Source organism: Corythoichthys intestinalis, chromosome 17 (assembly GCF_030265065.1).
Source record: "Corythoichthys intestinalis isolate RoL2023-P3 chromosome 17, ASM3026506v1, whole genome shotgun sequence".
NCBI lineage: Eukaryota > Metazoa > Chordata > Actinopteri > Syngnathiformes > Syngnathidae > Corythoichthys > Corythoichthys intestinalis.
In genome coordinates this window covers 17784771-17812232 of record NC_080411.1, presented here as the reverse complement: position 1 = coordinate 17812232, position 27462 = coordinate 17784771, and the positions used below count along the sequence as shown (strand labels likewise).

Genomic DNA, 27462 nt, shown 5'->3' with positions numbered 1-27462 from the left:
CCGATCCGATCCCGATCGTTTTAGTTTGAGTATCTGCCGATCCCAATATTTCCCGATCCGATTGCTTTTTTTTGCTCCCGATTCAATTCCAATCATTCCCGATAATTTTTCCTGATCATATAAATTTTGGCAAAGCATTAAGAAAAAAATGAATAAGCGGCATGGAAAATGAATGAATGAATGAATAAAACTCGGACGAATATATACATTCAACATACAGTACATAAGTACTGTATTTGTTTATTATGACAATAAATCCTTGAGATGGCATTTACAAAATTAACATTCTTTCTGTGAGAGGGATCCACGGATAGAAAGACTTGTGACTTTGTATATTGTGACTAAATATTGCCAACTAGTGTATTTGTTGAGCTTTCAGTAAATGATACTGTAGCCATGCCCAAATGCATGATGGGAAGTGGAACCATGACTGTGCGTAGTGCTACCAAATGATATATTTTCTATGCTTGGGAAATAACATAAGGTGTTAAGAAAAAGATCAATTGCTACCTTGCTTCCCCACATTGCTTCCCCTTTATATTTCTAATCATAGGGAGAGGGATTTTGTAAGGCTTTAGCCAATTAAAAAAAGGCTCCAAAGGCTGCCAAATTTCACTCTACTCATTTTACGCTGCCTTATATCTCTCTATAAAGGTAAGACTGCGCCATTACAGATTGAGCGCGACAATGCGTGGGTGGGTCGTGCAGCGCATGCATTAATTGCGTTAAATATTTTAACATGATACATTTTTTTAAAAATTAATTACCGCCGTTATCGGGATAAATTTGATAACCCTACCTTAAGCCTAAACTAAATACTCTGGATGAGTGTTACATATTATGTTTGTAACGTTAAATACAATTAGAAAACGATTTAATTAAAAAAAAAAAAAAAAAAAAAAAATTTTAAAGGCATGGCCGATATTTTTTTGCCGATTCCGATACTTTGAAAATGACGTGATCGGCATCCCGATCTCTATTAATTACAGTAAATAGTAGAGTTGTCCGAAACTAACGGGTAGCCAATAATATCGGCCGATATAAGCATTTTTGAATGATGTCGGATAATATTGATCACGGTTTTTCATTATCAGGTTTGGGCCAATATGCATGTTGCCTTCAAAGTGAATTCTGCCTTCTACCTTTATACATGGGTTGGTCAACATTTAACAGCAGTTATGCTAATTGACCATTAGATGACTACGAACTAAAAAGCTTGGTAGTGGTTATGTGAGCAGACAATCTGCATTCATTGTGCAAAAAACATATGAACAATAAATGAAAAATAATGAATTATAAACTCATTACATACAGCGGGGCAAATAAGTATTTAGTCAACCACCAATTGTGCAAGTTCTCCTACTTGAAAAGATTAGAGAGGCCTGTAATTGTCAGCATGGGTAGACCTCAACCATGAGAGACAGAATGTGGGGGAAAAAAAACAGAAAATCACATTGTTTTATTTTTAAAGAAATTATTTCCAAATTAGAGTGGAAAATAAGTATTTGGTCACCTACAAACAAGCAAGATTTCTGGCTGTCAAAGAGGTTAACTTCTTCTAACGAGGTTTAACGAGGCTCCACTCGTTACCTGTATTAATGGCACCTGTTTTAACTCATTATCGGTATAAAAGATACCTGTCCACAACCTCAGTCAGTGACACTCCAAACTCCACTATGGCCAAGACCAAAGAGCTGTCGAAGGACACTAGATACAAAATTGTAGACCTGCACCAGGATGGGAAGACTGAATCTGCAATAGGTAAAACGCTTGGTGTAAAGAAATCAACTGTGGGAGCAATTATTAGAAAATGGAAGACATACAAGACCACTGATAATCTCCCTCGATCTAGGGCTCCATGCAAGATCTCACCCCGTGGCGTCAAAATGATAACAAGAGCAAAAATCCCAGAACCACACGGGGGGACCTAGTGAATGACCTACAGAGAGCTGGGACCGCAGTAACAAAGGCTACTATCAGTAACACAATGCGCCGCCAGGGACTCAAATCCTGCACTGCCAAACGTGTCCCCCTGCTGAAGAAAGTACATGTCCAGGCCCGTCTGTGGTTCGCTAGAGAGCATTTGGATGATCCAGAAGAGGACTGGGAGAATGTGTTATGGTCAGATCAAACCAAAATAGAACTTTTTGGTAGAAACACAGGTTCTCTTGTTTGGAGGAAAAAGAATACTGAATTGCACCATACCCACTGTGAAGCATGGGGGTGGAAACATCATGCTTTGGGGCTGTTTTTCTGCAAAGGGACCAGGACGAATGATTTGTATAAAGGAAAGAATGAATGGGGCCATGTATCAGGAGATTTTGAGTGAAAATCTCCTTCCATCAGCAAGAGCACTGAAGATGAGACGTGGCTGGGTCTTTCAGCATGACAATAATCCCACACACACAGCCAGGGCAACAAAGGAGTGGCTTTGTAAGAAGCATTTCAAGGTCCTGGAGTGGCCTCGCCAGTCTCCAGGTCTCAACCCCATAGAAAATCTACGGAGGGAGTTGAAAGTCCGTGTTGCCCAACAACAGCCCCAAAAACAGAAACAAAACATCACTGCTCTAGAGGAGATCTGCATGGAGGAATGGGCCAAAATACCAGCAACAGTGTGTGAAAAGCTTGTGAAGAGTTACTGCCAACAAAGGGTACATAACAAAGTATTGTGAACTATTGGTATTGAGCAAATACTTATTTTCCACCATGATTTCCAAATAAATTCTTTAAAAATCAAACAATGTGATTTTCTGTTTTTTTTTCCACATTCTGTCTCTCATGGTTGAGGTTTACCCATGTTGACAATTACAGGCCTCTCTAATATTTTCAAGTGGGAGAACTTGCACAATTAGTGGTTGACTAAATACCTATTTGCCCCACTGTATTACTGCGTTACCAGAAAGAAATAGTCACTAAGAAAACTAGAAATATGATAACATACAAAAATCTGTAGAAAAGCCAAGCAAAATGCATCTTGGGAATTGTCATTGCATTGGCATGTCCTATGATTGTCTGCCTGTATTTGTAATGCTTTGGTTGCCCTCAGTGGCTTTTTGGGGTAACTACTGTGAACGTAATTTAATAGTGAATGATTCCTTTTATTTAATGATGGACATTTTGGCTCATTTCAATTTATATTATTCATATGGGACATTTATTTTCTAAAATTTCAGTTGAAGTTGTTCTCTTAATTTTCACAGAATGTTTTATTTGGAAAACCTTGAAGTTGTTACATTTATCATTATTAAAGCATCCGGTGGGGCATCAAAATACAATTAGCAATAACACGTTGAGTGCACGACCGCATATATTGGAATCGGTTTTATACTGGTATTTGATTTTCGGAGTTGGACAATATCGGAAAATCGGTTAAAAAGTCACTATCGGACAACTCGAATAATTACTGTAAATAGATTTAAATACCGTACTTTACAGTATCTGTGAAGTATACAATATGTAAATACAAGTAAATAAATACTGTTTGAGGTTTTTTATTTATTTATTTTAGGGATGGGGGAGCAAATCCTACTTCACAGTTTTTCCACTTTTCGCGGCAGGTTTTGGTCCCCATTAACCGCGAAAAATAATGGATTACTGTACTCCAGTGCGATATATATACTTTGTTCCCCTCTAAGTTGTGCATTCATTGGCTGGTGTGACATTCACTCAAGATCAATTTATAGTACGTTTTTTTAAAAATAATTCTGTTCTTTAACTAACCCTAGTTTCATGTATGAATTATGATTTATTTATGTTTAACCCTTCCCCGGCTTTTATTTAACCATTTATCAGTGGTTGCGCTAGATGTCCAACTGGGAAAAATTGGATTGGACGTCTACTGCAGTCAACGGCACTGAAACAGGCTCCTTCAGGGGCAGCTCTCCGAACAAACGGGTTCACTCTTTGCGCCGCCTTCATCACACGCCCTCAAACGGATGCGTCTGTGCGGAGATGGGTCGCCCTGGCGACGGCGTCTCGCACTCACGTGTGGGAGGTCAAGGGTCGAGCTACGCGGGTGTCTGTCGGCCGGGCTCAATGGCGCTCTGTGTGTCATCACGTGCGTTTCCCGTAATGCGAGGATAAAAAAATAAAAATAAAAAAAAGCCAGTCTGCAGCAGGAAACTCAAGAAATGAGATTGAAGTATGTTGCAAGCTAGCAGTGGATGTCACTCAATTTCCCCAGTAGTGTATGTATATCACGTTTCATTGATTTCTAGCCACTGTGGGTTTTTACAAATGATTTTTGGCAATATTGGGCATGCTTTGGCTGAAAAATCCCCAGCAGAATCTCATTTCTGTAAGTGACAGCTTCATTTATTTGGTTTCATGCAGCATTTTTAAACGCGTAATGAATGATCACATATTCCTTTAGTCTTTTACCAAATAATCTCAAAAGCGTTTGAGCCACTGGAACCATTGATGCACCAAAACGACCGGAATTCTCATGCGACGCGGGCTTTCTTTCGTTTAATACCCCAAAATTGACCATTTGCCATAAAACACTGGTTTTCAAAAGGCTACTTGTCCTATAATTTTATTTAAAACACATCATCTTCACATCAAAAAATTCAGGACGCTAAGGGGCACACAATTCCTATTAGAGCTGTCCCGACTAGTCGACATAGTCGACGTCATCGATGACGTCGACTCGACGTCATCGATGACGTAAATCCGTCGACGAGCACAACATCCCGTCGACGGTTAGTGGAGGGTTAAAAAAATATATGTGTGGAAAATTCAGAATGTCAGTCGCTTGGTATGCAAGCGGGGAAAGCGGCACAAAGCCAAAAAAGCGCACCAGAGTTCAAAACATTGACTTATTTTTAAAGAAACAAAGGAGGGTACACTGTCCTGTCTCTTCAATGCCAAGCTTGGCTGCACGTTGGCCGTGAATGATAACGACACGAGATTGTAAGTCAGTCTAACTAACTAATGACATGTTTTATTGAAGTTGCTAAGCCTGTCGCGAAATGCAATCAGTCCATTTATCGCATGGTAAATAAAAATGAGGGCGGTCATTTTCACGGCTGCGTTTTATCGCTGCGCGCGAGTGCGTGCGTACATTTGTGCGTGCGTGCTGACGGCATATGAGACTCCAGTTCTTTTCTCTCATCAACACGCTACAGACTTAAAGTTCAGAAATACAAAATAAGAAAACACATCTATATTAAACACTATATACGTTAGCATTGCTACAGTGAGGTGAATGGGGAAAAAAGACGACCTACTTTAGCCGGCTATAAAACAGGCAGCCTGCTCCAAAACTTGCAGTTAAAAGGTGACACTTCAAACATGAAAAATCGCTGGTTAACAGCATTTGCAAAAGGAAAAAAAATCTATTACTGACAACACATGCAATGACAAAAACTGCTTTTTTGCGGAGTGTAAAGCTTAAATTAGCGGTTTAGCGAACGTACTTCCGGTGAACATTTCAAAATAAAAGCATGTAATGTTCGTCATATAAATAACGATTTCTGGAGTTAATCCCCCATACTTCAGATTCTACACTAAGAATACCTTTAAAATGACACCCTTTATGAAAATTCTGATTGGCAATGAATAATAGTAATAGTTCCTTGCAAAAGTATTCGGCCCCCTTGAATCTTGCAACCTTTCGCCACATTTCAGGCTTCAAACATAAAGATATGAAATTTAATTTTTTTTGTCAAGAATCAACAACAAGTGGGACACAATCGTGAAGTGGAACAACATTTATTGGATAATTTAAACTTTTTTAACAAATAAAAAACTGAAAAGTGGGGCATGCAATATTATTCGGCCCCTTTACTTTCAGTGCAGCAAACTCACTCCAGAAGTTCAGTGAGGATCTCTGAATGATCCAATGTTGTCCTAAATGACCGATGATGATAAATAGAATCCACCTGTGTGTAATCAAGTCACCGTATAAATGCACCTGCTCTGTGATAGTCTCAGGGTTCTGTTTAAAGTGCAGAGAGCATTATGAAAACCAAGGAACACACCAGGCAGGTCCGAGATACTGTTGTGGAGTTTAAAGCCGGATTTGGATACAAAAAGATTTCCCAAGCTTTAAACATCTCAAGGAGCACTGTGCAAGCCATCATATTGAAATAGAAGGAGCATCAGACCACTGCAAATCTACCAAGACCCGGCCGTCCTTCCAAACTTTCTTCTCAAACAAGGAGAAAACTGATCGGAGATGCAGCCAAGAGGCCCATGATCACTCTGGATGAACTGCAGAGATCTACAGCTGAGGTGGGAGAGTCTGTCCATAGGACAACAATCAGTCGTACACTGCACAAATCTGGCCTTTTGGAAGAGTGGCAAGAAGAAAGCCATTTCTCAAAGATATCCATAAAAAGTCTCGTTTAAAGTTTGCCACAAGCCACCTGGGAGACTCACCAAACATGTGGAAGAAGGTGCTCTGGTCAGATGAAACCAAAATTGAACTTTTTGGCCACGATGCAAAACGATATGTTTGGCGTAAAAGCAACACAGCTCATCAACCTGAACACACCATCCCCACTGTCAAACATGGTGGTGGCAGCATCATGGTTTGGGCCTGCTTTTCTTCAGCAGGGACAGGGAAGATGGTTAAAACTGACGGGAAGATGGATGCAGCCAAATACAGGAACATTCTGGAAGAAAACCTGTTATCTGCACAAGACCTGAGACTGGGACGGAGATTTATCTTCCAACAGGACAATGATCCAAAACATAAAGCCAAATCTACAATGGAATGGTTCAAAAATAAACGTATCCAGGTGTTAGAATGGCCAAGTCAAAGTCCAGACCTGAATCCAATCGAGAATCTGTGGAAAGAGCTGAAGACTGCTGTTCACAAACACTCTCCATCCAACCTCACTGAGCTCGAGCTGTTTTGCAAGGAAGAATGGGCAAGAATGTCAGTCTCTCGATGTGCAAAACTGATAGAAACATACCCCAAGCGACTTGCAGCTGTAATTGGAGCAAAAGGTGGCGCTACAAAGTATTAATGCAAGAGGGCCGAATAATATTGCACGCCCCACTTTTCAGTTTTTTATTTGTTAAAAAAGTTTAAATTATCCAATAAATTTTGTTCCACTTCACGATTGTGTCCCACTTGTTGTTGATTCTTGACAAAAAATTAAAATTTTATATCTTTATGTTTGAAGCCTGAAATGTGGCGAAAGGTTGCAAGGTTCAAGGGGGCCGAATACTTTTGCAAGGCACTGTATATAGTATAGTAAAGGTGAAGTCAGTGTTCTGAATCTGTTTACATTCCACTCTTTTGCACAATTTAATTCTATCAGCATTTGAACTCATTGTTTATTTGTGATTTATTATTGTTACTTATCTGTTTATTTGTACTTTAATCAAAAATTTAAGTGTTCCAAAATGTTTTTGTGAGTTGACAAGCGTAAAAAAAAATGTCATTGCTAAATTAGTAAAAAAAAAATAAATAAATTTTTTATTATAAGATTAGTCGACTAATCGTAAAAATAGTCGGCTGACTAATCGGGAGAAAATTAGTCGTTTGGGACAGCCCTAATTTCTATATAGTTAGGTACGGTTCGGCCAAAATGTGCCAAAATCCTATTAATTTCCAACCCAAGTGACCCGATATGGACAGGAAGTAACCCTGAATGCTGAGTCCCAAACCAACAAAGTGACCCTGAAATGCCCCAAAATCAATAGAAATTGACCCGATATCAACAAGAGTTGAACCCTAAATGCCCCCAAATCACCTGTAAGTGACCCAATACGAATAGGAAGTGAACCCTAAATGCCCCCGAATCAACAGGAAGTGACCCAATATAACCAGGAAGTGAACTTGAAATGCCCCCAAATCAACAGAAAGTGACCCTGGAATGCCTCAAAATCAACAGGAAGTGACCCATTATGTACAGGACGCAAATTCGAGATTTCAGTAAACATACAGTAAACATTCTCTTTGTTTTGTGTTCATTTTCAATACATGAATATTGATGCACACCTCTCACTTTTTGCGACTTACTAGAACACAAACTCCCTATCACGTTAAGTTTTTCCTCCCTGATAATGGACAAAAAAAAATGAGATTCATTCCTTCGACTTAAATGCTAATCACGAAGTTGCAAATTCTAATTATTTCACCTCTCCGGTCGGAAAGGGAATCCCTTTAAAACGCAAAGAGGCCGCTCGGCATAAGCATAAGCTGAGGCGGCAGAGAAAGGTCCGGCACAGCCATGTGTTCTCTGTCTGTTTACAGTGCTTTTATTAGGCATCCTGTGGCACAGGCAGCTTTTGAAAGGCCGTCTTTATGGGAGCTTTCCTGTTTATGCTTAGCGGTGACTGGGTAGGTGGGTGGGAGGGAAGGGGGGAGGAAGGTCAGCACTGGCAGCCCCATGCTGAATTTGCCTTCATAGGAAACCTTGCGTGTCAGTTGCGAGGAATTGGTGAGGATTCGGGCTTTATAGGTTATTATTTTGACGACAATCCGGGAGTTTAACTTCTTAATCGAGTGGAACGGGACAGAGGCTTCTCTGTTACAGAGTTCTCAGCCACTAGGTAGCAGAGGCGATTGCTCTAAAACAGGGGTCCCCAACGACCGGGCTGCGGACCGGTCCGTGGCGCATTTGGTACCGGGCCGCGCAGAAATAATAAATAATTTATTAACGACTGCGTTCTGGCCGATTGACTTTGGCCTGTGTCGCTTAACACACCAATATCCCTGTCTACTCTTGATATACAACTACAGGATAGGAGTTAGTGATAGAAATGCATTGATTGGACTGTTAGCAGTACATCTTGTTTTGTATATCTATGTGCGCTTGGCCTCGATAATAACGTATGACGTAGGTCCTCGGGTCCTCGCCCATCACATTTGTTTCCAGAAATAATTAGCCCCACATGAGAATGACTGAAAAACGGACGTCTCTGGACAGATTTTTGACGGGGAAAAGGGAATCTGACGAGCCTACAACCTCGAAGAAAACAAAATCTATGCTACTTCCCAATCACTAAAGACCCATGAACTGCGAAGGAGTGAATTCGTGACCCGTATGTGAATAAACCGAGTGATTCGAGCATGTATGTGCAACAGGAATATAAGCTTGTAGAGATCGCAAATCACGACGACATTAAACGTACATTTGAGACTCTACTGAGTTTCTGGATTAAAGTCATTTCGGAATATCCTGACATCGCTAGGAAGCCACTGAAAACTGTGCAACAATTTCCAACATCGTATCTTTGTGAAGCGGGCTTCTCCTACTCTCCCATCTCGGGAGCATCTTGTCTCAACGAAACAAGCTCAGGCCTCCCACTGATTCAGCGGGTGAGTTGTATTTTCCCTGCACTTAACACCACGAGGCTAAAAACAAATGTTATTTTATATTGCTATATTTTTCTGCCGCACATTGCCGGTGTTCTGACAAATTTGGCATCCGCGTAACGTTAAAAATGACCGCGAATGCAGTGATTCCAAAGTACACACTACAAACTTTCTTTAAAGAAAGGAATATTAACTTACATTTGCCATGTTAGCTGCACACAACAACTGCACGCAGCTTTCTCAGTTAACAACCTTGTCGTGTCGTTAGCATTAATATATGCCATTTTCGTGTTGCACATGTATGTTTATGATGTAAATAGTTTTTTAGCACCGTTGGATAACATTGAGAGTCCAACTGAATATACAGTAAAAGAGGGCTTTTTTCACTGCCACAAAAGCTTTGGGAGCAAAATTTCATAAGGGTGCAAAATTTGACGGAACACCGGTCCGTGAAAAAAAGACCCAAATCACACTGGTCCGTGGTGCAAAAAGGTTGGGGACCCCTGGTAAGACTGCGAGGGAAGCTCAGCTTCCCCTAAAATGTCCAAAAATAAGTGATCAAATGTATGGTCTTGAATTGAGGAAATATGCGCTACAACTTTTGTTCAGAATTAGCTTATCACTTGCTCACATTCATTCGCACAGCTTTACGGCCTTTTAAACAGCATGGAAGCTGTGCTCCTCAACAGTCGAGCGTGTGTTGTTTCACGACAGCGAAACGGGACGAGTCATTAGATAAAAGCTGGGTTTCTCCCGCCCATCGGACGCTGTGCATCTCTGGGGGTCTACGGGCAGTGGGCGGGGCTCGGCTGGCAATTTGCTTCGCTGCATGATAATTGGATGATCTGTTTGACGTTGAATCCCTTTTAGATTGACAGCAAAATGACAGAAGAATCAGGTAGCTTGTCGTATTATATTTCAATTTTCATTCTGTTGAACTGAAGACTTTCATAAGCATTTGCTAAAAACGGCTAGCGAAAAATCATTTTCTTTCTGTTGTAGCTGCTCGTGTTTGGAGACTTGACTTCTGGCACTCTAATTTCTTTCCCTACCAAGCAGCCACTCTACCGTCACAAAGCGCTCACAAGCGGACACACTTTGAGCGTCTCCTCATTGAAAGATCAGCATCCGCCACTGCTCGGTAGTCATTGCTACGCTAAATGGTCGCCTCGGTAAAAACAGCCGAATGGAACGGAACCGCGTCCCATGTAATACAAGACACGATGCATTATATGTCTCCATAAAGCACGCGTTGGGTTTATCAAAGCTAGAGGTCGTCAAAAGACTCACCCGAGCGCCTCTCTTGCCCGGCAGGCCTGGCTTCCCCGGAAGTCCTTGAAGTCCCTGCAGAAAAAGGAAAGTGTTGCCACAAATGCATTGAAGGCTGAGCTAATGCCTGTTGAAAGTGATGAGAGCTGAGGCGTATTCGTCGGATTATTCTGAGCAGGAAACGTTAGAAATAACATATCATTTCCTGTGCCACTGAATGCGCCTGTGTGGCGTTATCATGCCCGATGGTTTTCTTTTCATCAAAAGAGGAGGTCAGGGAAATCAACGACAGGCTCTCAATGCCAGCTTTTGTTCGGCAAATTTTCGAAAGGCTTGGCATAAACAGTCAGGAAATCTTTTCATTTCAAGACACTTAAAACAATGCTGAGCTTCTTGCCATATCTGAAATGTCCGTTTTCCCGCTTCTTGAGTCACTCTGATGGTTCTAATTGCCTTCTAGGCTCGAGACCACCCTTATTAACTCATTTGCTCCCAAAAACGTATAAATACGCTCTATATTCAATTGTTTCAGCGTCCCAAAGACGTATATACATCTTTTACGTTTTTTTTTTCATAAGAGACATCTCTGGGTTCTGATTCAACTGAGCTCCAAAGCACAAAGCTTTACATTTTAAAGCAATAAAACTGGCCACTGGAGGACAGTAGCACATTTGGTAAGACCTGCAACCCAATTCCGATTTAACGGCAACGAACGGCCGGGCCGCACGGTCAGCGCGCCGGCGGAAGGCTGCCAGGCGGCGGACGACCGAGCAGAACACCCGAGAGGACGCCCGGGATGCCAGGCGCTGGGCGACCAAGCAGAACAACCGGGACCATCAATGCAGCGGAAGATGCCGTTGAGTCCATGCTGCTCACCGAGCAGACCCCGCAGAGACTCAAAAAAATACATCTTTATGAGACAGGCAGCGATGAGGGAAAAGTTTACAACAGTGTCATCTCGGCGACAACAGCGTCATCTCTCAGTTAGATATGTGTAAATAAATTGTTACTTTGCTATCAAAAGCTCTATTTGTCTTGTTGTTTATGTTATTTTGTAAAATAAAAACATTCAGATGTTGGGGACGTAACTAACGCAAAAAACAGCTGTGTTAAAGTTATGTTTGAAATGTATGCTTTCACAAAAAGCTCTATTTCTCTGTTTTTTCATTAGAAATTGGAAAATTGCTCAAGCTAAGCTACTTTCTAATGCTGATTTCTAAAGAATGGAAAACGATATGAATTTACTTTTTTTCCCTGCTGAAACAATAGAGTCTAATCCAGGGGTGTCCAAAGGCCGACGTTGACTGACGTCCTTTATGTCGAACAATATATTTAAGCTAATTTTAGCAATCCATTCTGTGTGTCACATTTGCTTTATTATTTTTTTAATTAATAATCTCAACAATCTCGCAACTAACCTAACCTAACTAATGCCAAGTTCTCTTTCGACTCTCGGGCTTTTGCGAAATACTGCTACTGTGAAATTAAACTAGCTTCAAGTTGCTTCAATTTCTCACTACGGATCTTCCCTGTAATCTTGTCGTACATGTCAGCGTGTCTTGTTTGGTAATATCGCCTCACATTGAACTCTTTAAAAACAGCAACTGTCTTTTTGCAAATGAGGCAGACAGTTGTTGCGTATTTTAGTGAAGAAACAGTCCAATTTCCACCTATCCTTGAAGCGTCGGCCGTCGCAGTCAACGTTCTTTTTTTTTGTTGATTGTCACCATTTTAGAAAATTGGGAGTAAAGATCACATGGGGTAATGTTGCTTAGAGTGCTACTGCCTTTTTGTGGGTAAATGAGGAGCAGCATTTAGTGTGTAAGATACTTCATATGCTGGTAGCAGTACTGCTGACCAATTTATTAAGTCTGTGTGTGGCCAGACGTTATTGATTTTATGACAGATGCTGGGGGCCGGATGAAATTTGTCCACGCGCCGCATTTGGCCCCCGGGCCGGACTTTGGACATGTCTGGTCTAATCTCTCTTTTGGTGGGTTCCATGTTTATATAGCAATAGAACAGATTTTTCTGTGGGCCTCGCAAAATCAGTCAAAATCCAGTAAAACGGCCGGGAGCGAAGGGCCTTGCTCCGGTGCAAATGGCTGGAGTGAATGAGTTAATGGAAGCGGTTTGCTCTTTTGGCGGCCCTTGGGACAAGGACATGTGATTCCCCAGTGATTTGATGGAAATCCTTGGAGATGGGCCTAACCTTAACCTTAGCATCAAGCCAGCAGGACAAGGCGTAAAGTCATCAGTCCGCTTCGGTATTTGTGCTCATAGTGATACGAGCCTTTTGCCACCTTTCCCACATGCATCGAGAAGCTACACAGTGACGGTGTTTACTAACTGCCTCGACCCTCGACCCGGCTTTGAAGGCAGGCCGCCTGACCTCCCTTCTCCTCCTAAGACAGAGGAATCTGGTGTGAAGACGGCAAGGCAGAACTGACATGTCACGCCCAGCCCGGAGGGCACTCAGCAAGTAGAAAATGGCGGGAGAGGATTTCTAACCTGTGTGGGAAATGGGGTGTGTCTACAACCAACTTCAATATGCTAACTATGATTTGTAGGCCCGAGGACAAGAAAGCCACAGATTCAAATCGAGACCCAAAAAAAAAAGTTCTTACCGCAGGGCCAGGTTCTCCTTTTAGTCCTCCGGGTCCGGCTAGCAGGGAGAATTGAGTGGGTGCCACCTCCCAGCTCTGGAAGCTGTCGGTCGCAGGTGATGTTACAACGTTGTAGCGAGGCGTGCTAAGTCGCAGGACTGACGGGATCTCGGTGGTTTGGGCTCGCTTCGTTGGCTTAACGACCTGTTTCGTGTTAGGCTTGACGCTGCTACGGATGCTCGGTTTTAAGGGGTTCACTTTGGATACAGCAGGTTTAGAGGGATTGAACTTTGAAAGAGTGGCTTTGGATGGTATGACTTTGGTCTTAGCGGGGGTTTTCGTAGCGATGGTCACTTGCGGTTTCCTTGGTGCTGGAACTTGATCAGAAAATGGAGAGTCCATTTTTTTCTTGGAAGGGTTTGCCGTGGGAGTGGCTTTCTTCTTCTTCTGTTCCGTCACCGCCATGGTCTTTTTGCTTTGCCAAGTTGGTTTTGGAGGATTTAGTCTGGATGCCGTCTGAATTTTCGGAAGTAATGTTTTAGAAGTGAACGATCTGGTAGCAGGTGGTTTGGTCGGGGATGCCGCCGTCCTGAGCGGAACGGTGACGGTTTCAGTCACGGTCTTGGTCGGAGGAGGGGAAGCCGGGCCGAGCTGAGCGGCGACCGGCGTCGCGGTTTCCGGCAAAGGTGTAGGAGTGGTCCCAAGGGGGAGCTTTATTTTTTGGGTTGAGGCTACATATCTGACAGCGGAAGCGGCGGCCGCCACACTCCGGGCCAGACTCTGTCCGGTGGCCTTCCTAGTTATTGTCAGCCTGCCGTGTTTTGGAGCAGCCGTAGACAATACGTGGGTTTGTCGCGCCAAGACTGGCAGTAAGGGCGCAAGTTTAGGCCTGTACGTGTCGGCTTCCCTGCACTGTTTCTTAATGTACTCGCAGTAGTTGTGAGCTGCCTGGGCAGACGGGATCAGGTCAAACTGGCAAATGGCTCCTTCAAAGCGAGCCCAAGATTGTTGTTGGCTCGACCGGCCCAGCAGGAAGGAGCCCCGCCGCTCCGAGGACAATCCCTCCTCATTGTCCCACCCAAAGTCCACATGAACACTCTGCTCTCCGCAGGAGGCATATAGAGTCACTTTCTGTCCTTTAATTCCCACCGCCAGCTGGTGCCAGTGGCCATCGTGGGGTTCGTAGGGCAGCACCGCAGAGGTGTTGGGTCCCGCGTGGAGGACTAGGTTGCCCGGTACAAGCTGCAGCCCCAGGAGAAGTTTCTTCTTCTCCGAGAGCACGCTAAAGAGGAAGGCGCTGTTCACTCTGTGCGAGCGCACGCTCAGAACCAGCACCGTGTCGTTCCAGACGGCCGTCGGCCAGACGGAGCGCAGCGGACCCTCGACGTGTGCCAGTTGGTTGAGGATGATTCCAGATCTAAAGGGAATGACCCCTGCTGGTGCGGAGCGTGATGGCTTGTCTCCCTTAAGCCCCAACTTTTGGAGGATGTCCACATCTGCACAGATGAAAAGACATGTTTAGTGTCGTATCCAAAACAGCATAAAAATTAATAACATTCCTCGGAAACCCTTTTATTCGCCAAGTATGTATTTCAACTCCATCTGGAGTAAGTGAAATTTTAGGAATTGTTCAAATATGACAATAGAGACCCCGGACTGTTTAACAGCTAAAGCAAGAATGGAAAAGAATTCCATCTAGAAAGCATCAAAAATGATTCACATCAGTTCCCAAAGATTTTTCCCAATAGAAAAGGGGATTTCAACATAAGCCCTTTTGTAACATGTTGCAGCCATAAAATACCAGGTACATAATTATTTGCTTAAATCAATAAGGTTTATCAGTTTGAACATGAAATATATTGTCTCTGCAGTGTATTGAACTGAATATAGGTTGAACATGGTTTGCATATAATATTTGGCTTGTAAATGCAGCATCAGAGAATATTTACGTTTTGGCTTTTTCAATTCCCAAAAATTATGAAGCGAATATTTATTTATTTATCTTTTTATATAAATCTATACAGTACCGTAATTTTCGGACTAAAAGCCGTTAATTTTTTTCCTTCATTTTGAATCCTGCGGTTTATAGTCCAGTGCGGCTTATTTGTTGATGCGGCTTATTTGTTGATTTATTTGGGTTATAGGGTAACACTTTATTTGACAGTAGCGTCATAAGACCGGCATATTAAGTCACTCCATTTATGTTAAGCTCGGTCCTTTTTACATCCATTCAAAAGTGATGTTTTGCCAGATAAGACTAAATGACATCTCTTATAAGCGTTCAGTAACGCTCATGACAGTGTCATGTCATAATTATGATTGTGTCATGACATTCTTCTGGCGCCAATGTCAAATAAAGTGTTACCAAATATGAGAACTAGCAATTAATGGGCGGCCCCCGCGAAGCACTTCCTTTTTTCTGTAGGATTATCACACTGAGTGGGTTCATGCACGACTGGGTGCAATTCAACACACTCAGGTAAAGATTGTGGGTGCCAGGATTAGCGATCAGGTAGCATAGAATAGGTTGCCAATATATCCACAATTGCATGTGATTCACATAATGCGGAGTTCCACACCTCACTTTAATAATTTGTGTACGCTCCACCCCACCTAATCACGTCCCCTTTGACTTACCTCCCCTCCTCTTTCTCCCCGGTTATCAGGCCACCCACATGGTGTCCACGGGTAAATATAGCTAACGATAGCACCACTATATTCATAGGAAGTATAAGCATGTAAGAATGTATTTCTTGTTATTTGGTTTTCCCCTCTTCTGTCTGCTTCCTTCCTTTCTGTCCCCCATAGCAAATTCCTTCCCTTTCGCTGTTTTCTCCTAATGAATAAAACATAATAAACAACCACAATGGGAGTATATCAAACTCCCATGTGGTACATTAAAACTTTTAAGACAATAAGGACACCCAGATCCAGTTTCTCCGTGTTTAAGCAGCTGTAAAAGAAAAAAAACCCACAATGTGGCCCATGACAAAGAGGAGTTTTCTGTATTTGTTATCATCTGGTCGCCTCCTTTGTACATCTCATTTCTTTGAAGCTTCAATATGGACAAATGACAGAACGGGCATACAAGAGTGTAGATGTGGCTACTTTGTAAAGCGCTTTGTAAACAGTGCAGTTTGAAGACAAATGTATTTGCAAGAGACCAAAATAAAGTGTTGGTCAGCAGTCGAAGTCCGCTAGGATTCCGAGCCAAACCAAATGACTAAGAGAAAAATATCTACACCGGTGGTGGATGGGTGGCCTCGGTTGGTTGCTCGTGTTCATGCTTCTCCTGCAGTGATCCTGCACTAATAGACATTTTTGCCAGTGCCAGCTTTCAACAGCCTCTAATTTAAGCAGCTAAGCAAACAAGAAGTATACAACCATGCAACATTGATCCCCTTGGATATATTTTGTGGACAATGACAAATCTGTACACCCGCTTTAGAGTCAATATTTCAAGGGATGTTTTTTTATTTAAATATAGCTTTGTACAGTATTCAGGAAATTCTGAAATTGTCTAACAATAAACCGATCTGGAGCAACACAGTCATCTTTTAGATATGACGTTTTGTTGAAAAGAATGCTTTTCAATCAAAGTTTTGTAATGTTACAGCAACAAAATTGTTCTAAATGGCTTGCAATTTGTAATGATTGTAGGTCAGGGGTGTCTCAACTTTTTCTCCGAGGGCCACTTCCAGACAAATCACAGGATGAAAGGGCCAAGGGCAAAAAGGTCAGGTTGTCAAAACGTATTAACTCGTTGGCTGCCATTGACGGATGACGATAGACATACAATCCAATTTGATTGGCAGGGCTCGCAGCCCTCCCGGTCAACACAATCCAATATTTTTGCAATAATATATTTATACAAGTATTTACACTACTAAAACAAACTTTGCAGAATAATTTGAAAATGTCTAGCGAGAGCGACACATTTTTTTGTTTTGACCCCTGAGCTAATGGAGAGGCACTGTTTAAGCTCCATCTAGTGTTAAAACTAGAGGTCAACCGATATGGGATTTGCAAAGGCCGATGCAGATTCCTAAAAAAATTAATTCAGCCGATTGCCGATGTCTATAGCCAATTTTGTAAGCTGATATCTGAGGCCAATATGCTTTTACACATACAAACAAACAAACAAAAATAGGTTGATAATGAAAAGTAATTGAAACACTCATTCTATAAATCTATAATAGTGCTGTCAAATTTATCGCGTTAACGGGCGGTTAATAAATTAATCACGTTAAAATATTTGACGCAATTAACGCATGCAAGGAATGACCCGTTCATGCGTTGCCTCAAACAGTTGATGCCGTTTTAGCACATGGAGAGCGAAAAGGCAGAGAAATGCGAGTAGACACAGGCGTTCATTGGACCGCGCCTTTTATTGGCTTAAGCTTTGGCAACTCTTTAACAACAAATATAAGTCCGAAAGACGTGGGGAAGAATGACAGGAGACGATCTTTTTCTTAACACGCTTAATTGAACACAACGCAGAACATGCTGTATACCACTTGCAGCCACCACTGTCAATCATGGTTGCCCAACTTCCCATCATGCATTTGGGCATAACAGTTAAGTCGCTACAGTATCATTTAGTGAAAGCACAACAAAAATAATATTTCTATCTCTCACAGGAGACGATCTTTTTCTTATCACACTTAATTGACACAACACAGAACATATTGTATAACATTTGCATTCACCACTGACAGTCATGGTTGCCCAACTTCCCATCATGCATTTGGGCGGAACAGTTAAGTCGCTACAGTATTATTTCGTGAAAGCACAACAAAAATAATATTCCTATCTCTCAAAAAAATAATGTCTGGCATTCCCAATCAAAATAGCTATGCAAAATACACATAAAACTTACTCAGACTTTGCCTTGGCTTGATCTCTAATTAATTTAAAACTTGCCATTGACACCTTGTGGTGTATTTCAATCACTACCTTACGTAGTTAAAGACACTGTGGAAGAACGGCAGGGAGCCCATGTGTCGTCCCGCTCGGCGACGTCAACAATGGCGAGCTATTTTTTTTTTGTTTGAAAGTTTTACAAATTTTATTAAAACGAAAACATTAAGAGGGGTTTTAATATAAAATTATTCTAACTTGTAGTTCTTAAAAGATAATTTTGAGTACAAGTCTTTCTATCCGTGGATCCGAGAATGTTAATAATGTTAATGCCATCTTGTGGATTTATTGTTATAATAAACAAATACAGTTCTTATGTACGTATGTTGAATGTTTATGTCCGTCTTGTGTCTTATCTTTTCATTCCAACAATAATTTACAGAAAAATATGGCATATTTTAGAGATGGCTTGAATTGCGATTAATTAATTTTTAAGCTGTGATTAACTCGATTAAAAATTTTAATCTTTTGACAGCCCTAGTCTATAATAGAGGTTGAATTTTTCTTCTGCTGATTCCTTTTGTAACACTGACCACTAGGAGGTGCAAAATTACAATTAACAAAGATCATCACCCAAATAGTGAACATAACAGTTATTCTATTATTTTAGCTATCCATCAGCTGATATCTGCTGATCTTGCAAAAAGTCTATCGGCTCGATATATCGGTCGGCCTTTATACGAAAGATTATTACCCAAACAGTGAACACAATAGTTATCCTATTATATCGGCTGATATCGGGCAATCTTGAAAAAACAAAAAACAAACCAAAAAAAACCTCCATATATCAGCCCGATATATTATCAACCTATCAACATATCGGTCAACCTTTATAAGAAAGATCAGCACCCAAACAGGTAACACAAGTTTTTTTTAAAATTATATTTGCTATATATTGGCCGATCTTGAAAAAAAGTCTATGTATCGGCCCGATATATCGGCTGACCGATACAGCATATCGGATAGATTAGCACCCAAACAGCTAATACAAGTTCTTCTATTATATCGGCTAAATATTAGCCGATCTTGAAAAAAAGTCTACATATTGGCCCGATATATCAGCTTACCGATATATCAGTCGATCTTCAGTTAAAACTCAGAAGTGCCACTGAATGTCGGCTGAATTGAAGCTTCTTGTGCAGATGTTTACATTTATTTTCAACATTTGTTGCGCCAATAAAAACTATATGCTGCAGTTCAAGATTCAAGAGTTTTATTGTCACATTCTAAAATTGACATGAAGCAACTTGGCAGTGTATCGCTCAATCCCAATAACAGTGCAAAAGGAACACACCACAATCAAGATAAAAATAGAAAAAGAATACTAGTACTTATCTCAAATAGAAATAAAAATATGAATGTACATACAATGTATACAGCCTAAAATGTAAATTAGTAAAACATACAAGTACACGTGGTATGCAGTAGGCCTGTCGCGATAACAAATTTTAGTGTGCGGTAATTTATCTCATAAATTATTGCGATATTGCGCCCCCCAACTTTTTTTTTTAAACCAATTAACAATAACACAGTGAGAATACAGTATATATTAATAGATCAAGTACACCCATTTAAACGCGATAAGAAATCACAACAATAGACCATGCCTCTTAAGTAAAAGACAACAATATTAATACCGCATAGAAACACGGAATAAATAAAATGTGTTTTTCAAGAAAAAAAAAATACAATTGCAGTAATAACTTAAGCATTTAGGCAAATGAAAACTTTTCCTGTCATAGCTTCTGCAATGGTGTTCCATACGGATGCAAGGATACAGTTAAGTCACGGTTCGGTACGATTTTCGATACAGGGGACACGATTTTTGATCTGATTTAACACATTTGATGCTCTGAAAAAAAATAATAACAACTGTATTTATTTATTTTTTTTTGCAATCGAGCAAAAATTAAATTGCCATCATACAAACATGCATTTTAGTGCATAATATCTATGTGCTTCTTCCGATCTGAAGAAATTTAGTATAAAAGTGCTGAAGAACAATCTTTACTGTTTGTAAAGTGAGGCGGGGCAGACTGTTGATTGCTACAGCTCTCTCAGCAGCTAGGTTTACTACATGAGCAAGACATCCTATTTGTGGTCCGAATCCATCTGTGTCACGTACTGAATTAACAATATTTGCAGCATTATCTATAGTCACTGGTATGGATTGATTTGGCCTTCTTAACTTCCATTCAGTTATGGCAGTTTATAATTCATCCATGTAGTATATGGACTACGTGTCCCATAATCACTCTTGGCTCACGTAGCCAATAGCATGAGACGTAGCACATCTAGTTTGCTATTTCATGATATCTAGTGTGTGCGCGCATTAAAAAAGTTAGCAAACGCCACAGAAGTCACGTCTGCTCATTACTGCACAACAGCAGCATATGACAATCGACTTTCATAAACAGGACGAGTTTAAAGCACAGCGCTCTTAATTTGCCACTCAAATATCCGGTGTTGTGCCGAAAAATAGCCGCCCCGCGTGAAATGTCACCCCTGACGGGAGCGCCCACACGTCAACAACACCGGCACGCCGGAGACGCGTGGCGATAAATCGCAGTGGAAAAATTACCGCCTTCATTTTTATTTATCGTGCGATAAATGGAATTATTGCATATTGCGACAGGCTTAGTATGCAGTGTGCAAAATAAGCGAGAAATACAAAAAGTGCAAAATAAGGCAGATTGTGCAAAATGTTCAGGCTATTTGGAACATGGGCCATAGTTCCAACACCCCTGCTTTGGGCGAGATGGAACTAAATGCTGGTGTTAACTAGAGTTGACCGATATTATTGGGTAGCTGATAAAAGCATTTTAAAATGATATCGTATAATATCGACATTAGTTTTTCTAGACCGGTTTAGTGCCAATATACATGTCGCTTTCAAAGTGAATGTAGAGGCCTTCTGCCTTTGCACAAGGGCTGGTCAAAGCTTAGCACAGCAGTTACTGTATGCTTATTGACCATTAGAGGTCTATAAACAAAGATGCTTGGGATTTGTTATGTGAGCAGACCATTTGCATTCATGGTGCAAAAATTAAATGAACAATAAATGATTGAAAAATAAAAATTTGTTAAGTCCACAATCGCATATATTGGTCTCAGTTTGATATCAGTATCAGATTTTTGGGGTTGGACATTATCGGGATATTGGTCATCGGTTAAGAAGTCATTATCGGACAACCTTAGTGCTAGCTTTGTACATCATAATAAATCGACCGAAGGACCTTCAATCGAATCAAAATTGTGGCAAATATTGTATTGTTGTTCAAATATTTGATGTCATATCTTTGTTTAATTGGTGATTTTAAAATCTCAAGTTCAAGTCCAGCTATCAGATACTGCTGAAATTGGCCTTAGTTGAGCTACATTGGAATCTACGGTCTGCAATATGATTGGCTACTTGCAAATTGAACTCAATAAGCAGTCTCTTTGAGCAGAGGTTAACAATCAACATCACCTTTCCCCCATTTTCCCTCTGAAACGACCCTCTACTCGGTAAAGCGTACAGAACTTCCATCATCACGTCTCCAGCGAGTAAAGCGTAATTGCACTCCGCTGTGACTGTATTCAAAGTTTGGTCGCCGAGGGTCACGGCGCTCATTCGGCGTCAACTCCGATGTCACAGCCTGGCCCCTGCGCAGCTTTTTGTCTTGGTCTGACCTGACCTGTGATCGTTTGACTGTGTCTAACAGGGACATGTGTATGGAAGATTTGTTTTTTAAAAAGACTGAGAACCTGGTGGTCATTGTTGACGCGATGCCAGAAGATAAAAACGCTTGCAGTATGCAGTGAAGGGTCCTCAAATTATTTTCTATAATTGTAAAGGGTTCTCGAATGTTTCAGTAGCACCAAAAGTTTCAAATAAGGCATACTCATTCGTCATATAAAGCTAAACATATCACATTGGATGGAAAAACCTACAATCAGTTCCACACATTCCACAGATTAGCTAACAGGACAAAAAAAACATCTGTGAGTGTTGTGACCTGACGTATGAATAAAAATTATTGATTTTCAGGGGGCTTTTTTTTCTTCCAGTGGAACCATTAAAGGACAATGTCATATATATACTGTACAGTGTTGTTCGAGTTACTTTTGAAAAGTAAAGAGTTATAGTTCCTCTCTGAAAAAGTAACTAATTACTTTACGAGTTATTCAGTTATGAAAGTATCTACTTAAAATATATATATGGCGGAAAACATAGACAAGACTGCAAAAGTAGTTTCTGCTCTTGCACTTCTCTTTAAAAGAAACTGCTGTAGTTTAGGCCAAAACAACTTTTGTGTTTGATAGAACAGTATGTCTGTATGCTGCCATAGCAGATTCATGGCGCATTAAGCCCCCAAACTATTTTTAATTTGTCCGTTTTACCCTGGAAAACCCAGTTTACAGACGTCGCGCAACCGCTTTTGCTTCAACCCAGCAATAAAACAAAGGGAATTAATTATATCCATTATTCAAAATGTCTGTTGTTTTTAGCTTAGAATCATTAATTAGTGTCTCATATTTCGTTTTAAAAGAAAAACGACTTTAAAAAATTATTCAGTTACATATTTTATACTTTTAAACAAATTATGTCACAATTTAAAAAATGGCGTCTGTAAATACGTCACGGATATCTACCTCATAACAATAGCTTAATTGTATTTTTTTTGTTACCGTCTCATTTTCTCTGATATGTTAGATAATAAATAATCGATCCAAACAAAAAAAATTGCAAAAAAAACATTTAAAAGGGTAAATACTGTATATGAAAAAGAAAATCTCGACCACTCCTTGATGTCTGTGATTTCTGCATTGCGACCCTTGTTATATTACCATGTTTCACCCATAAAATCCCCAAAAAATCCAGCTCTGGCCATTCACAGCTGTGTCTTGACACTGAGTGATACATGCTACATGGAGTTTTTGGATCGTAACAAGGTAAGTACAGGATAATATCTCGTTAAAGTCATGGCGTCTGTAATTCTGCTCTCACGTGCTCTCACCTCCAGATAGCTTAGATAGGTTTTGCTGTTTAAAAAACATTAAAAAAAAAAAAATAACGCCCCCCTGTTCAAAATTTTTCTTCGCCCAGAAAATTGAGATTTTAAGCTTTCCAATGAAGTACCACACATGTATATCGGACAATTTTGAAAATTGGCCAAATTGGGGGTCTCAGAGCGGAACGTCAAGTCAGCTGAGTGTTTTCCGCCATATATATCAGGTACGAGACGGAGGAACCAGTTGTGTATCGCGAACACAGGATTGATTGATTGATTGAAGTTGACAGGCAAAGTAAACAATCAGGTCAAGCGCTAATGGACAGTCGACATGCAGGAGTGTGCTGATTCGCTGACGACCTGACACTGAATGCTATGCGTCCGTGCCTTAGATACACAGCTGGTAACTGTCATGTTTTTGTTCTCAGTTATTCTCTATGACATGTTTGTGTTCTCAGTTGTTCTTTGTGACGCATTAAGGAGCACACTGTCTTTGTGACGCAGTCTTTGTGACGCATGAGTGTGATGGAATATTGCTGACAATTAGTAGAGAAGGGCCAGGCACATGACTTAAACAATTCAAAAAGTGTTTTTGCTGTTGTCGAATAGTAAGACAAAAGACAACTCCCTCCTAACACTATGAAATGTAATGGAACAATAAAACACACACAAATTTGGACAGGCATCTCTATTTTTAAGAACTTCAAAACAAAAGTTGCTCCATTGTAGCGTGTTAGTGTTCGTTCAACCGGAGTTTTGTGTGTGTATGCATATGTGTATATTGAGTTTGTGTGGCTGCATTTAGTACAGCCCAGAGCTCATTAGCGCTGGGCAGCGCTGCTAGCGCTGGGCTAGCGCTGGGCTAGCGCTGGGCTAGCGCTGGGCTAGCGCTGGGCTAGCGCTGGGCTGTGTGGGTTAATCACAGCATTAATATATATATGTAGTCATTTATTTATTATAAATGTACGTTGTTAATTATGTTGTGTGAGCAACATATGTGGTTATGCAACACCCTCCCCCTGTTAAGGTAGATCGCGGGAGGTTGTTTCCCTGAAAAGTAGACCTTGGAGCAAAAAACTATGAGCATCCCTTGCCCAGAGAGTTGCGACACTCCCATAGGGATTGATTATACAATTTTACTTCCAGGGGCATCCGGGTAATAGATCCTCGAATAGTTCCAAACATCATTTCGACGAGGACCGACCCCAATCCGATAATCAAACAAGTACAGGCAGTTCATGGGTTAAGTATGAGTTCCGTTCCCACACTGGCGACATAACCCAAATTTCCGCGTAAATCATAATTAACCCTTTAAACACCCCTAAATACCCCAAAATCTAAAAAAACTATACCCAAAAACATGTATTAGACTTTATTGTACTGTCCTCGCCAAGACACTGGAGCTACGTCCTAGCTAGACAGCGAGCTAAGCTCCAAAATGACGATGTCAGATGTCCGTGTGGTTTGCTGACTTTATTCAGCTGCTCATGACATCAACACTTGCAGAATGAAACTAAAGAAAAATGAAATTAAATCCCTTTCATCTTCAATAACCGGAATTCAAATTTGCGTTAACTTAATAACTAGCTGCTGATAGAGCAATAACAATCCACACAAATGATTAGCATGTATCAGTTAGCATCCGCACATCATCATTTATCAATCAAATAAACTCGCTGTAAGTATTTCACCACAATTGAAAACGCACAATAAACAGTACAAAAGGTGTTATATGCAGGTGTTGCCTCTATGGATGCTGCACAAGCAACTAATGTGCGAACAGGCTTGCAGCTGTCATCCCCTCCCTCCCCTCTTTCTCTCTCTCACTCGGCTGCGCGACTTCTTCGTTGGAGCAAATACTTTCTTCTTCGTGTGTACATGCCCTCTTACTCGCGAGTGAAAGTACTAACTGCTCTATGCTTCCTGCAGCAAAATAAAAGCATTCATTGCAAAACAAAAGTCAACATTATTAAAAAGAAAAGAAAAAACTACTAGAGACAAAGTGGCGGACGAGACTCCGGTGTCGTAAAGTCAAAATCATGTAAGGGGCCGTTTACATGGTGACTCTCCGAGAATACGAAAAATTTCAAATTTGCATTTGCATTTGCGTCTCCATCCGAACAATGTCGCAATTCCGCATGAAAACGATGTAGTATTCATGCCAGGATCTCGAGGGCAGTGCAGATTTACAGGGCGACAGAGAATGATGTTTTTTGACCCCAACAAGCTCCCTCAACCCGGAAAAAAATATGCCCGCCCACTCGAAGCAATGGCATTTTTCTTTTGTTCAAAAAGGCACAAAAATGGAAACATTCAACATATTTAATTTCAAAATATTATTAAAACGGTAAATTAAAGCCATCATATTTGCCGTTTTTAACATTTAGTAGCACCGCTGCACACGTCCAATGTGACGTGTGCGAGTGCTGACGTTATCGGCGCGGTCTCGCGCGGCGGGAGCCTTTGGTATGCATGCCAAGGAAGCCCCCTTCAATCACCCGCAATCGAATTCTTCCACTTTGAAGGCAGGATTCAGAATTTTTCGTCTTCGCCGACACCATATGCACGCGTGGCCACTCCGCAACACAGTCATTGCGTCTTCGTGTTGCAGAGTCGCCATGTAAACTTCCCCTAAGTTGGGTACGTCGTAACACGGGCACTACCTGTACTTAGATGTGTGATTTTATCAATTTTTACCAGAAATGCTGCTATTACCACTGACAGTTCCATCGACAACCATTACAGCGCTGCTTGGAGCTCAGTGGCGCCCCCAGAGGGTCGCTAGGGGTGGCCGCGGCCCCCCCTATAAATTTGTTGGCCACTCCACTGGCCACCCCGCTTGCCAGTCTATCGTTAGATTGTTATAGCATCAGTTATGCATTTCATCCCATCACGAGTCCTTAAGTCTTTCTGATTGGTTTCCCTGACCTTTTTACTGCAATAATATAATGTTACACCTAAAATTATGGCTTTTAATTTTGGTGTGCCACCCCAAGATTTTAAGTGGCCCCAGCTGAACACCCCGATAAAAAATTTCTGGAGGCGCCACTTTTGGAGCTATGCAGGCCTACGTGACCACCCGGAGTGAGATCACAGGGGGTCACAGCTTCTGGTACAATGATAAATCGCATTTCTAGGTCAAATTTGATTTTATCAGCGACAGTTATTCTAATAACTCTAGCCTATACAACACAGCATAACTTTTTTTAAATCAAACTTTCAGTCAGACTTCTCATCGCTACTAATCCAATGAAGTCTTCATCTTCATTCTCACTTCTGAACAGCTCTAGAAGTAGAGGGCACATCAGAGTGGAAAATAGATAAAGTACAGTATATATATCAGAGGAACCTGTAGGTACCTCACGATTCAATACGATTTGAGATACAAAGCTCACGATAACGGTGATCTCACGCTATGGCGATACAACGCCTATCAATACATTGGTCAGGAAATCATTCTAGGATATTCTATGAAACAACAAATAAACAGAAAAACAAGCTATTCATCCTTCTGCTGTGAGTTCATCACTAGAAGATGTCCAATCCATCCCACTTCAAACAGACTGGACGTCTATGACAGTCAATGGGAAGCAATGAGTTATATTTGGGGCATTTTAGGTCATCTGCTGTTGATTTTCAGCCCCTTCCTGTCGATTTTGGGTGCATTTCAGGGTCACTTCCTGTTGATTTTGGGGCATTTGTGGCTCACCTCATGTTGATTTTGAGTTACAGATTGAAGAAGTAACCTGTAAATGCCCTAAAATAAATAAAAAATGACCAGTAAATGCCCCAGAAATCGGAAAAACTGACTGCGAACACTCCGGTTTTGAATGAACGTTCATTTGACCGTCGCAGTCTAAATGGATTGGGCATCTAGCGCCGTCAATGGCAGCCATGGAGTTAACATGGAGTGGTTTTCTTTTTCTAAACATTGGCATCTTTTAAAAACGATATATCGATTCTTGGCAGGAGCGTATCGATTACCTTTTGGCATACAAAGTAACACGATATATCAACATTTCGATATTTTGTCACACCCCAGATATACAGTATTTGCCGCATTTCTAAGTTGCAAGTCTATCCAAATGATGACAAAATACGGTTAATCAAGGGAGTCATACTAAATGATTCTTTACTAACTTGAGAACTTAAGAAAATGTTTGGGAGTAAGATTGCGCCTCTCCATCGGCTGCTATTTATGTTTTTTCCACTTTCTAAAGACAGCCTTAACGCTTACCAAAAACTGTGCGGCTTTATGAAATAGACGTAGTGAGATTTAGTTGGAGTATAATATATACCAATCCACATTCTCCTGTCTGTGTGGTCGCCCCTGCGGTTTAAGACAACTGCCTTTGGCACGAATACAGCGGTCGCATTACACGTACTGTATCTGCGCTGC

General features: G+C 41.0%; 1 protein-coding gene across 2 annotated transcripts in view; it reads right to left on the bottom strand.

Annotated features, from left to right (window-relative positions):
- The window catches only part of LOC130905559 (collagen alpha-1(XXVII) chain B-like), a 136675-nt gene that overhangs the window by 99845 nt on the left and 9368 nt on the right, over positions 1-27462 (bottom strand). For both annotated transcript variants that reach the window (XM_057819087.1, XM_057819088.1), the window contains exons 3-4: positions 13171-14645; positions 10565-10618 (exon numbers count right to left, since the gene is read on the bottom strand). In XM_057819087.1, the coding sequence (XP_057675070.1) occupies positions 10565-10618; positions 13171-14645 (1529 nt within the window). The remainder of the gene's footprint in view (positions 1-10564; positions 10619-13170; positions 14646-27462) is intronic.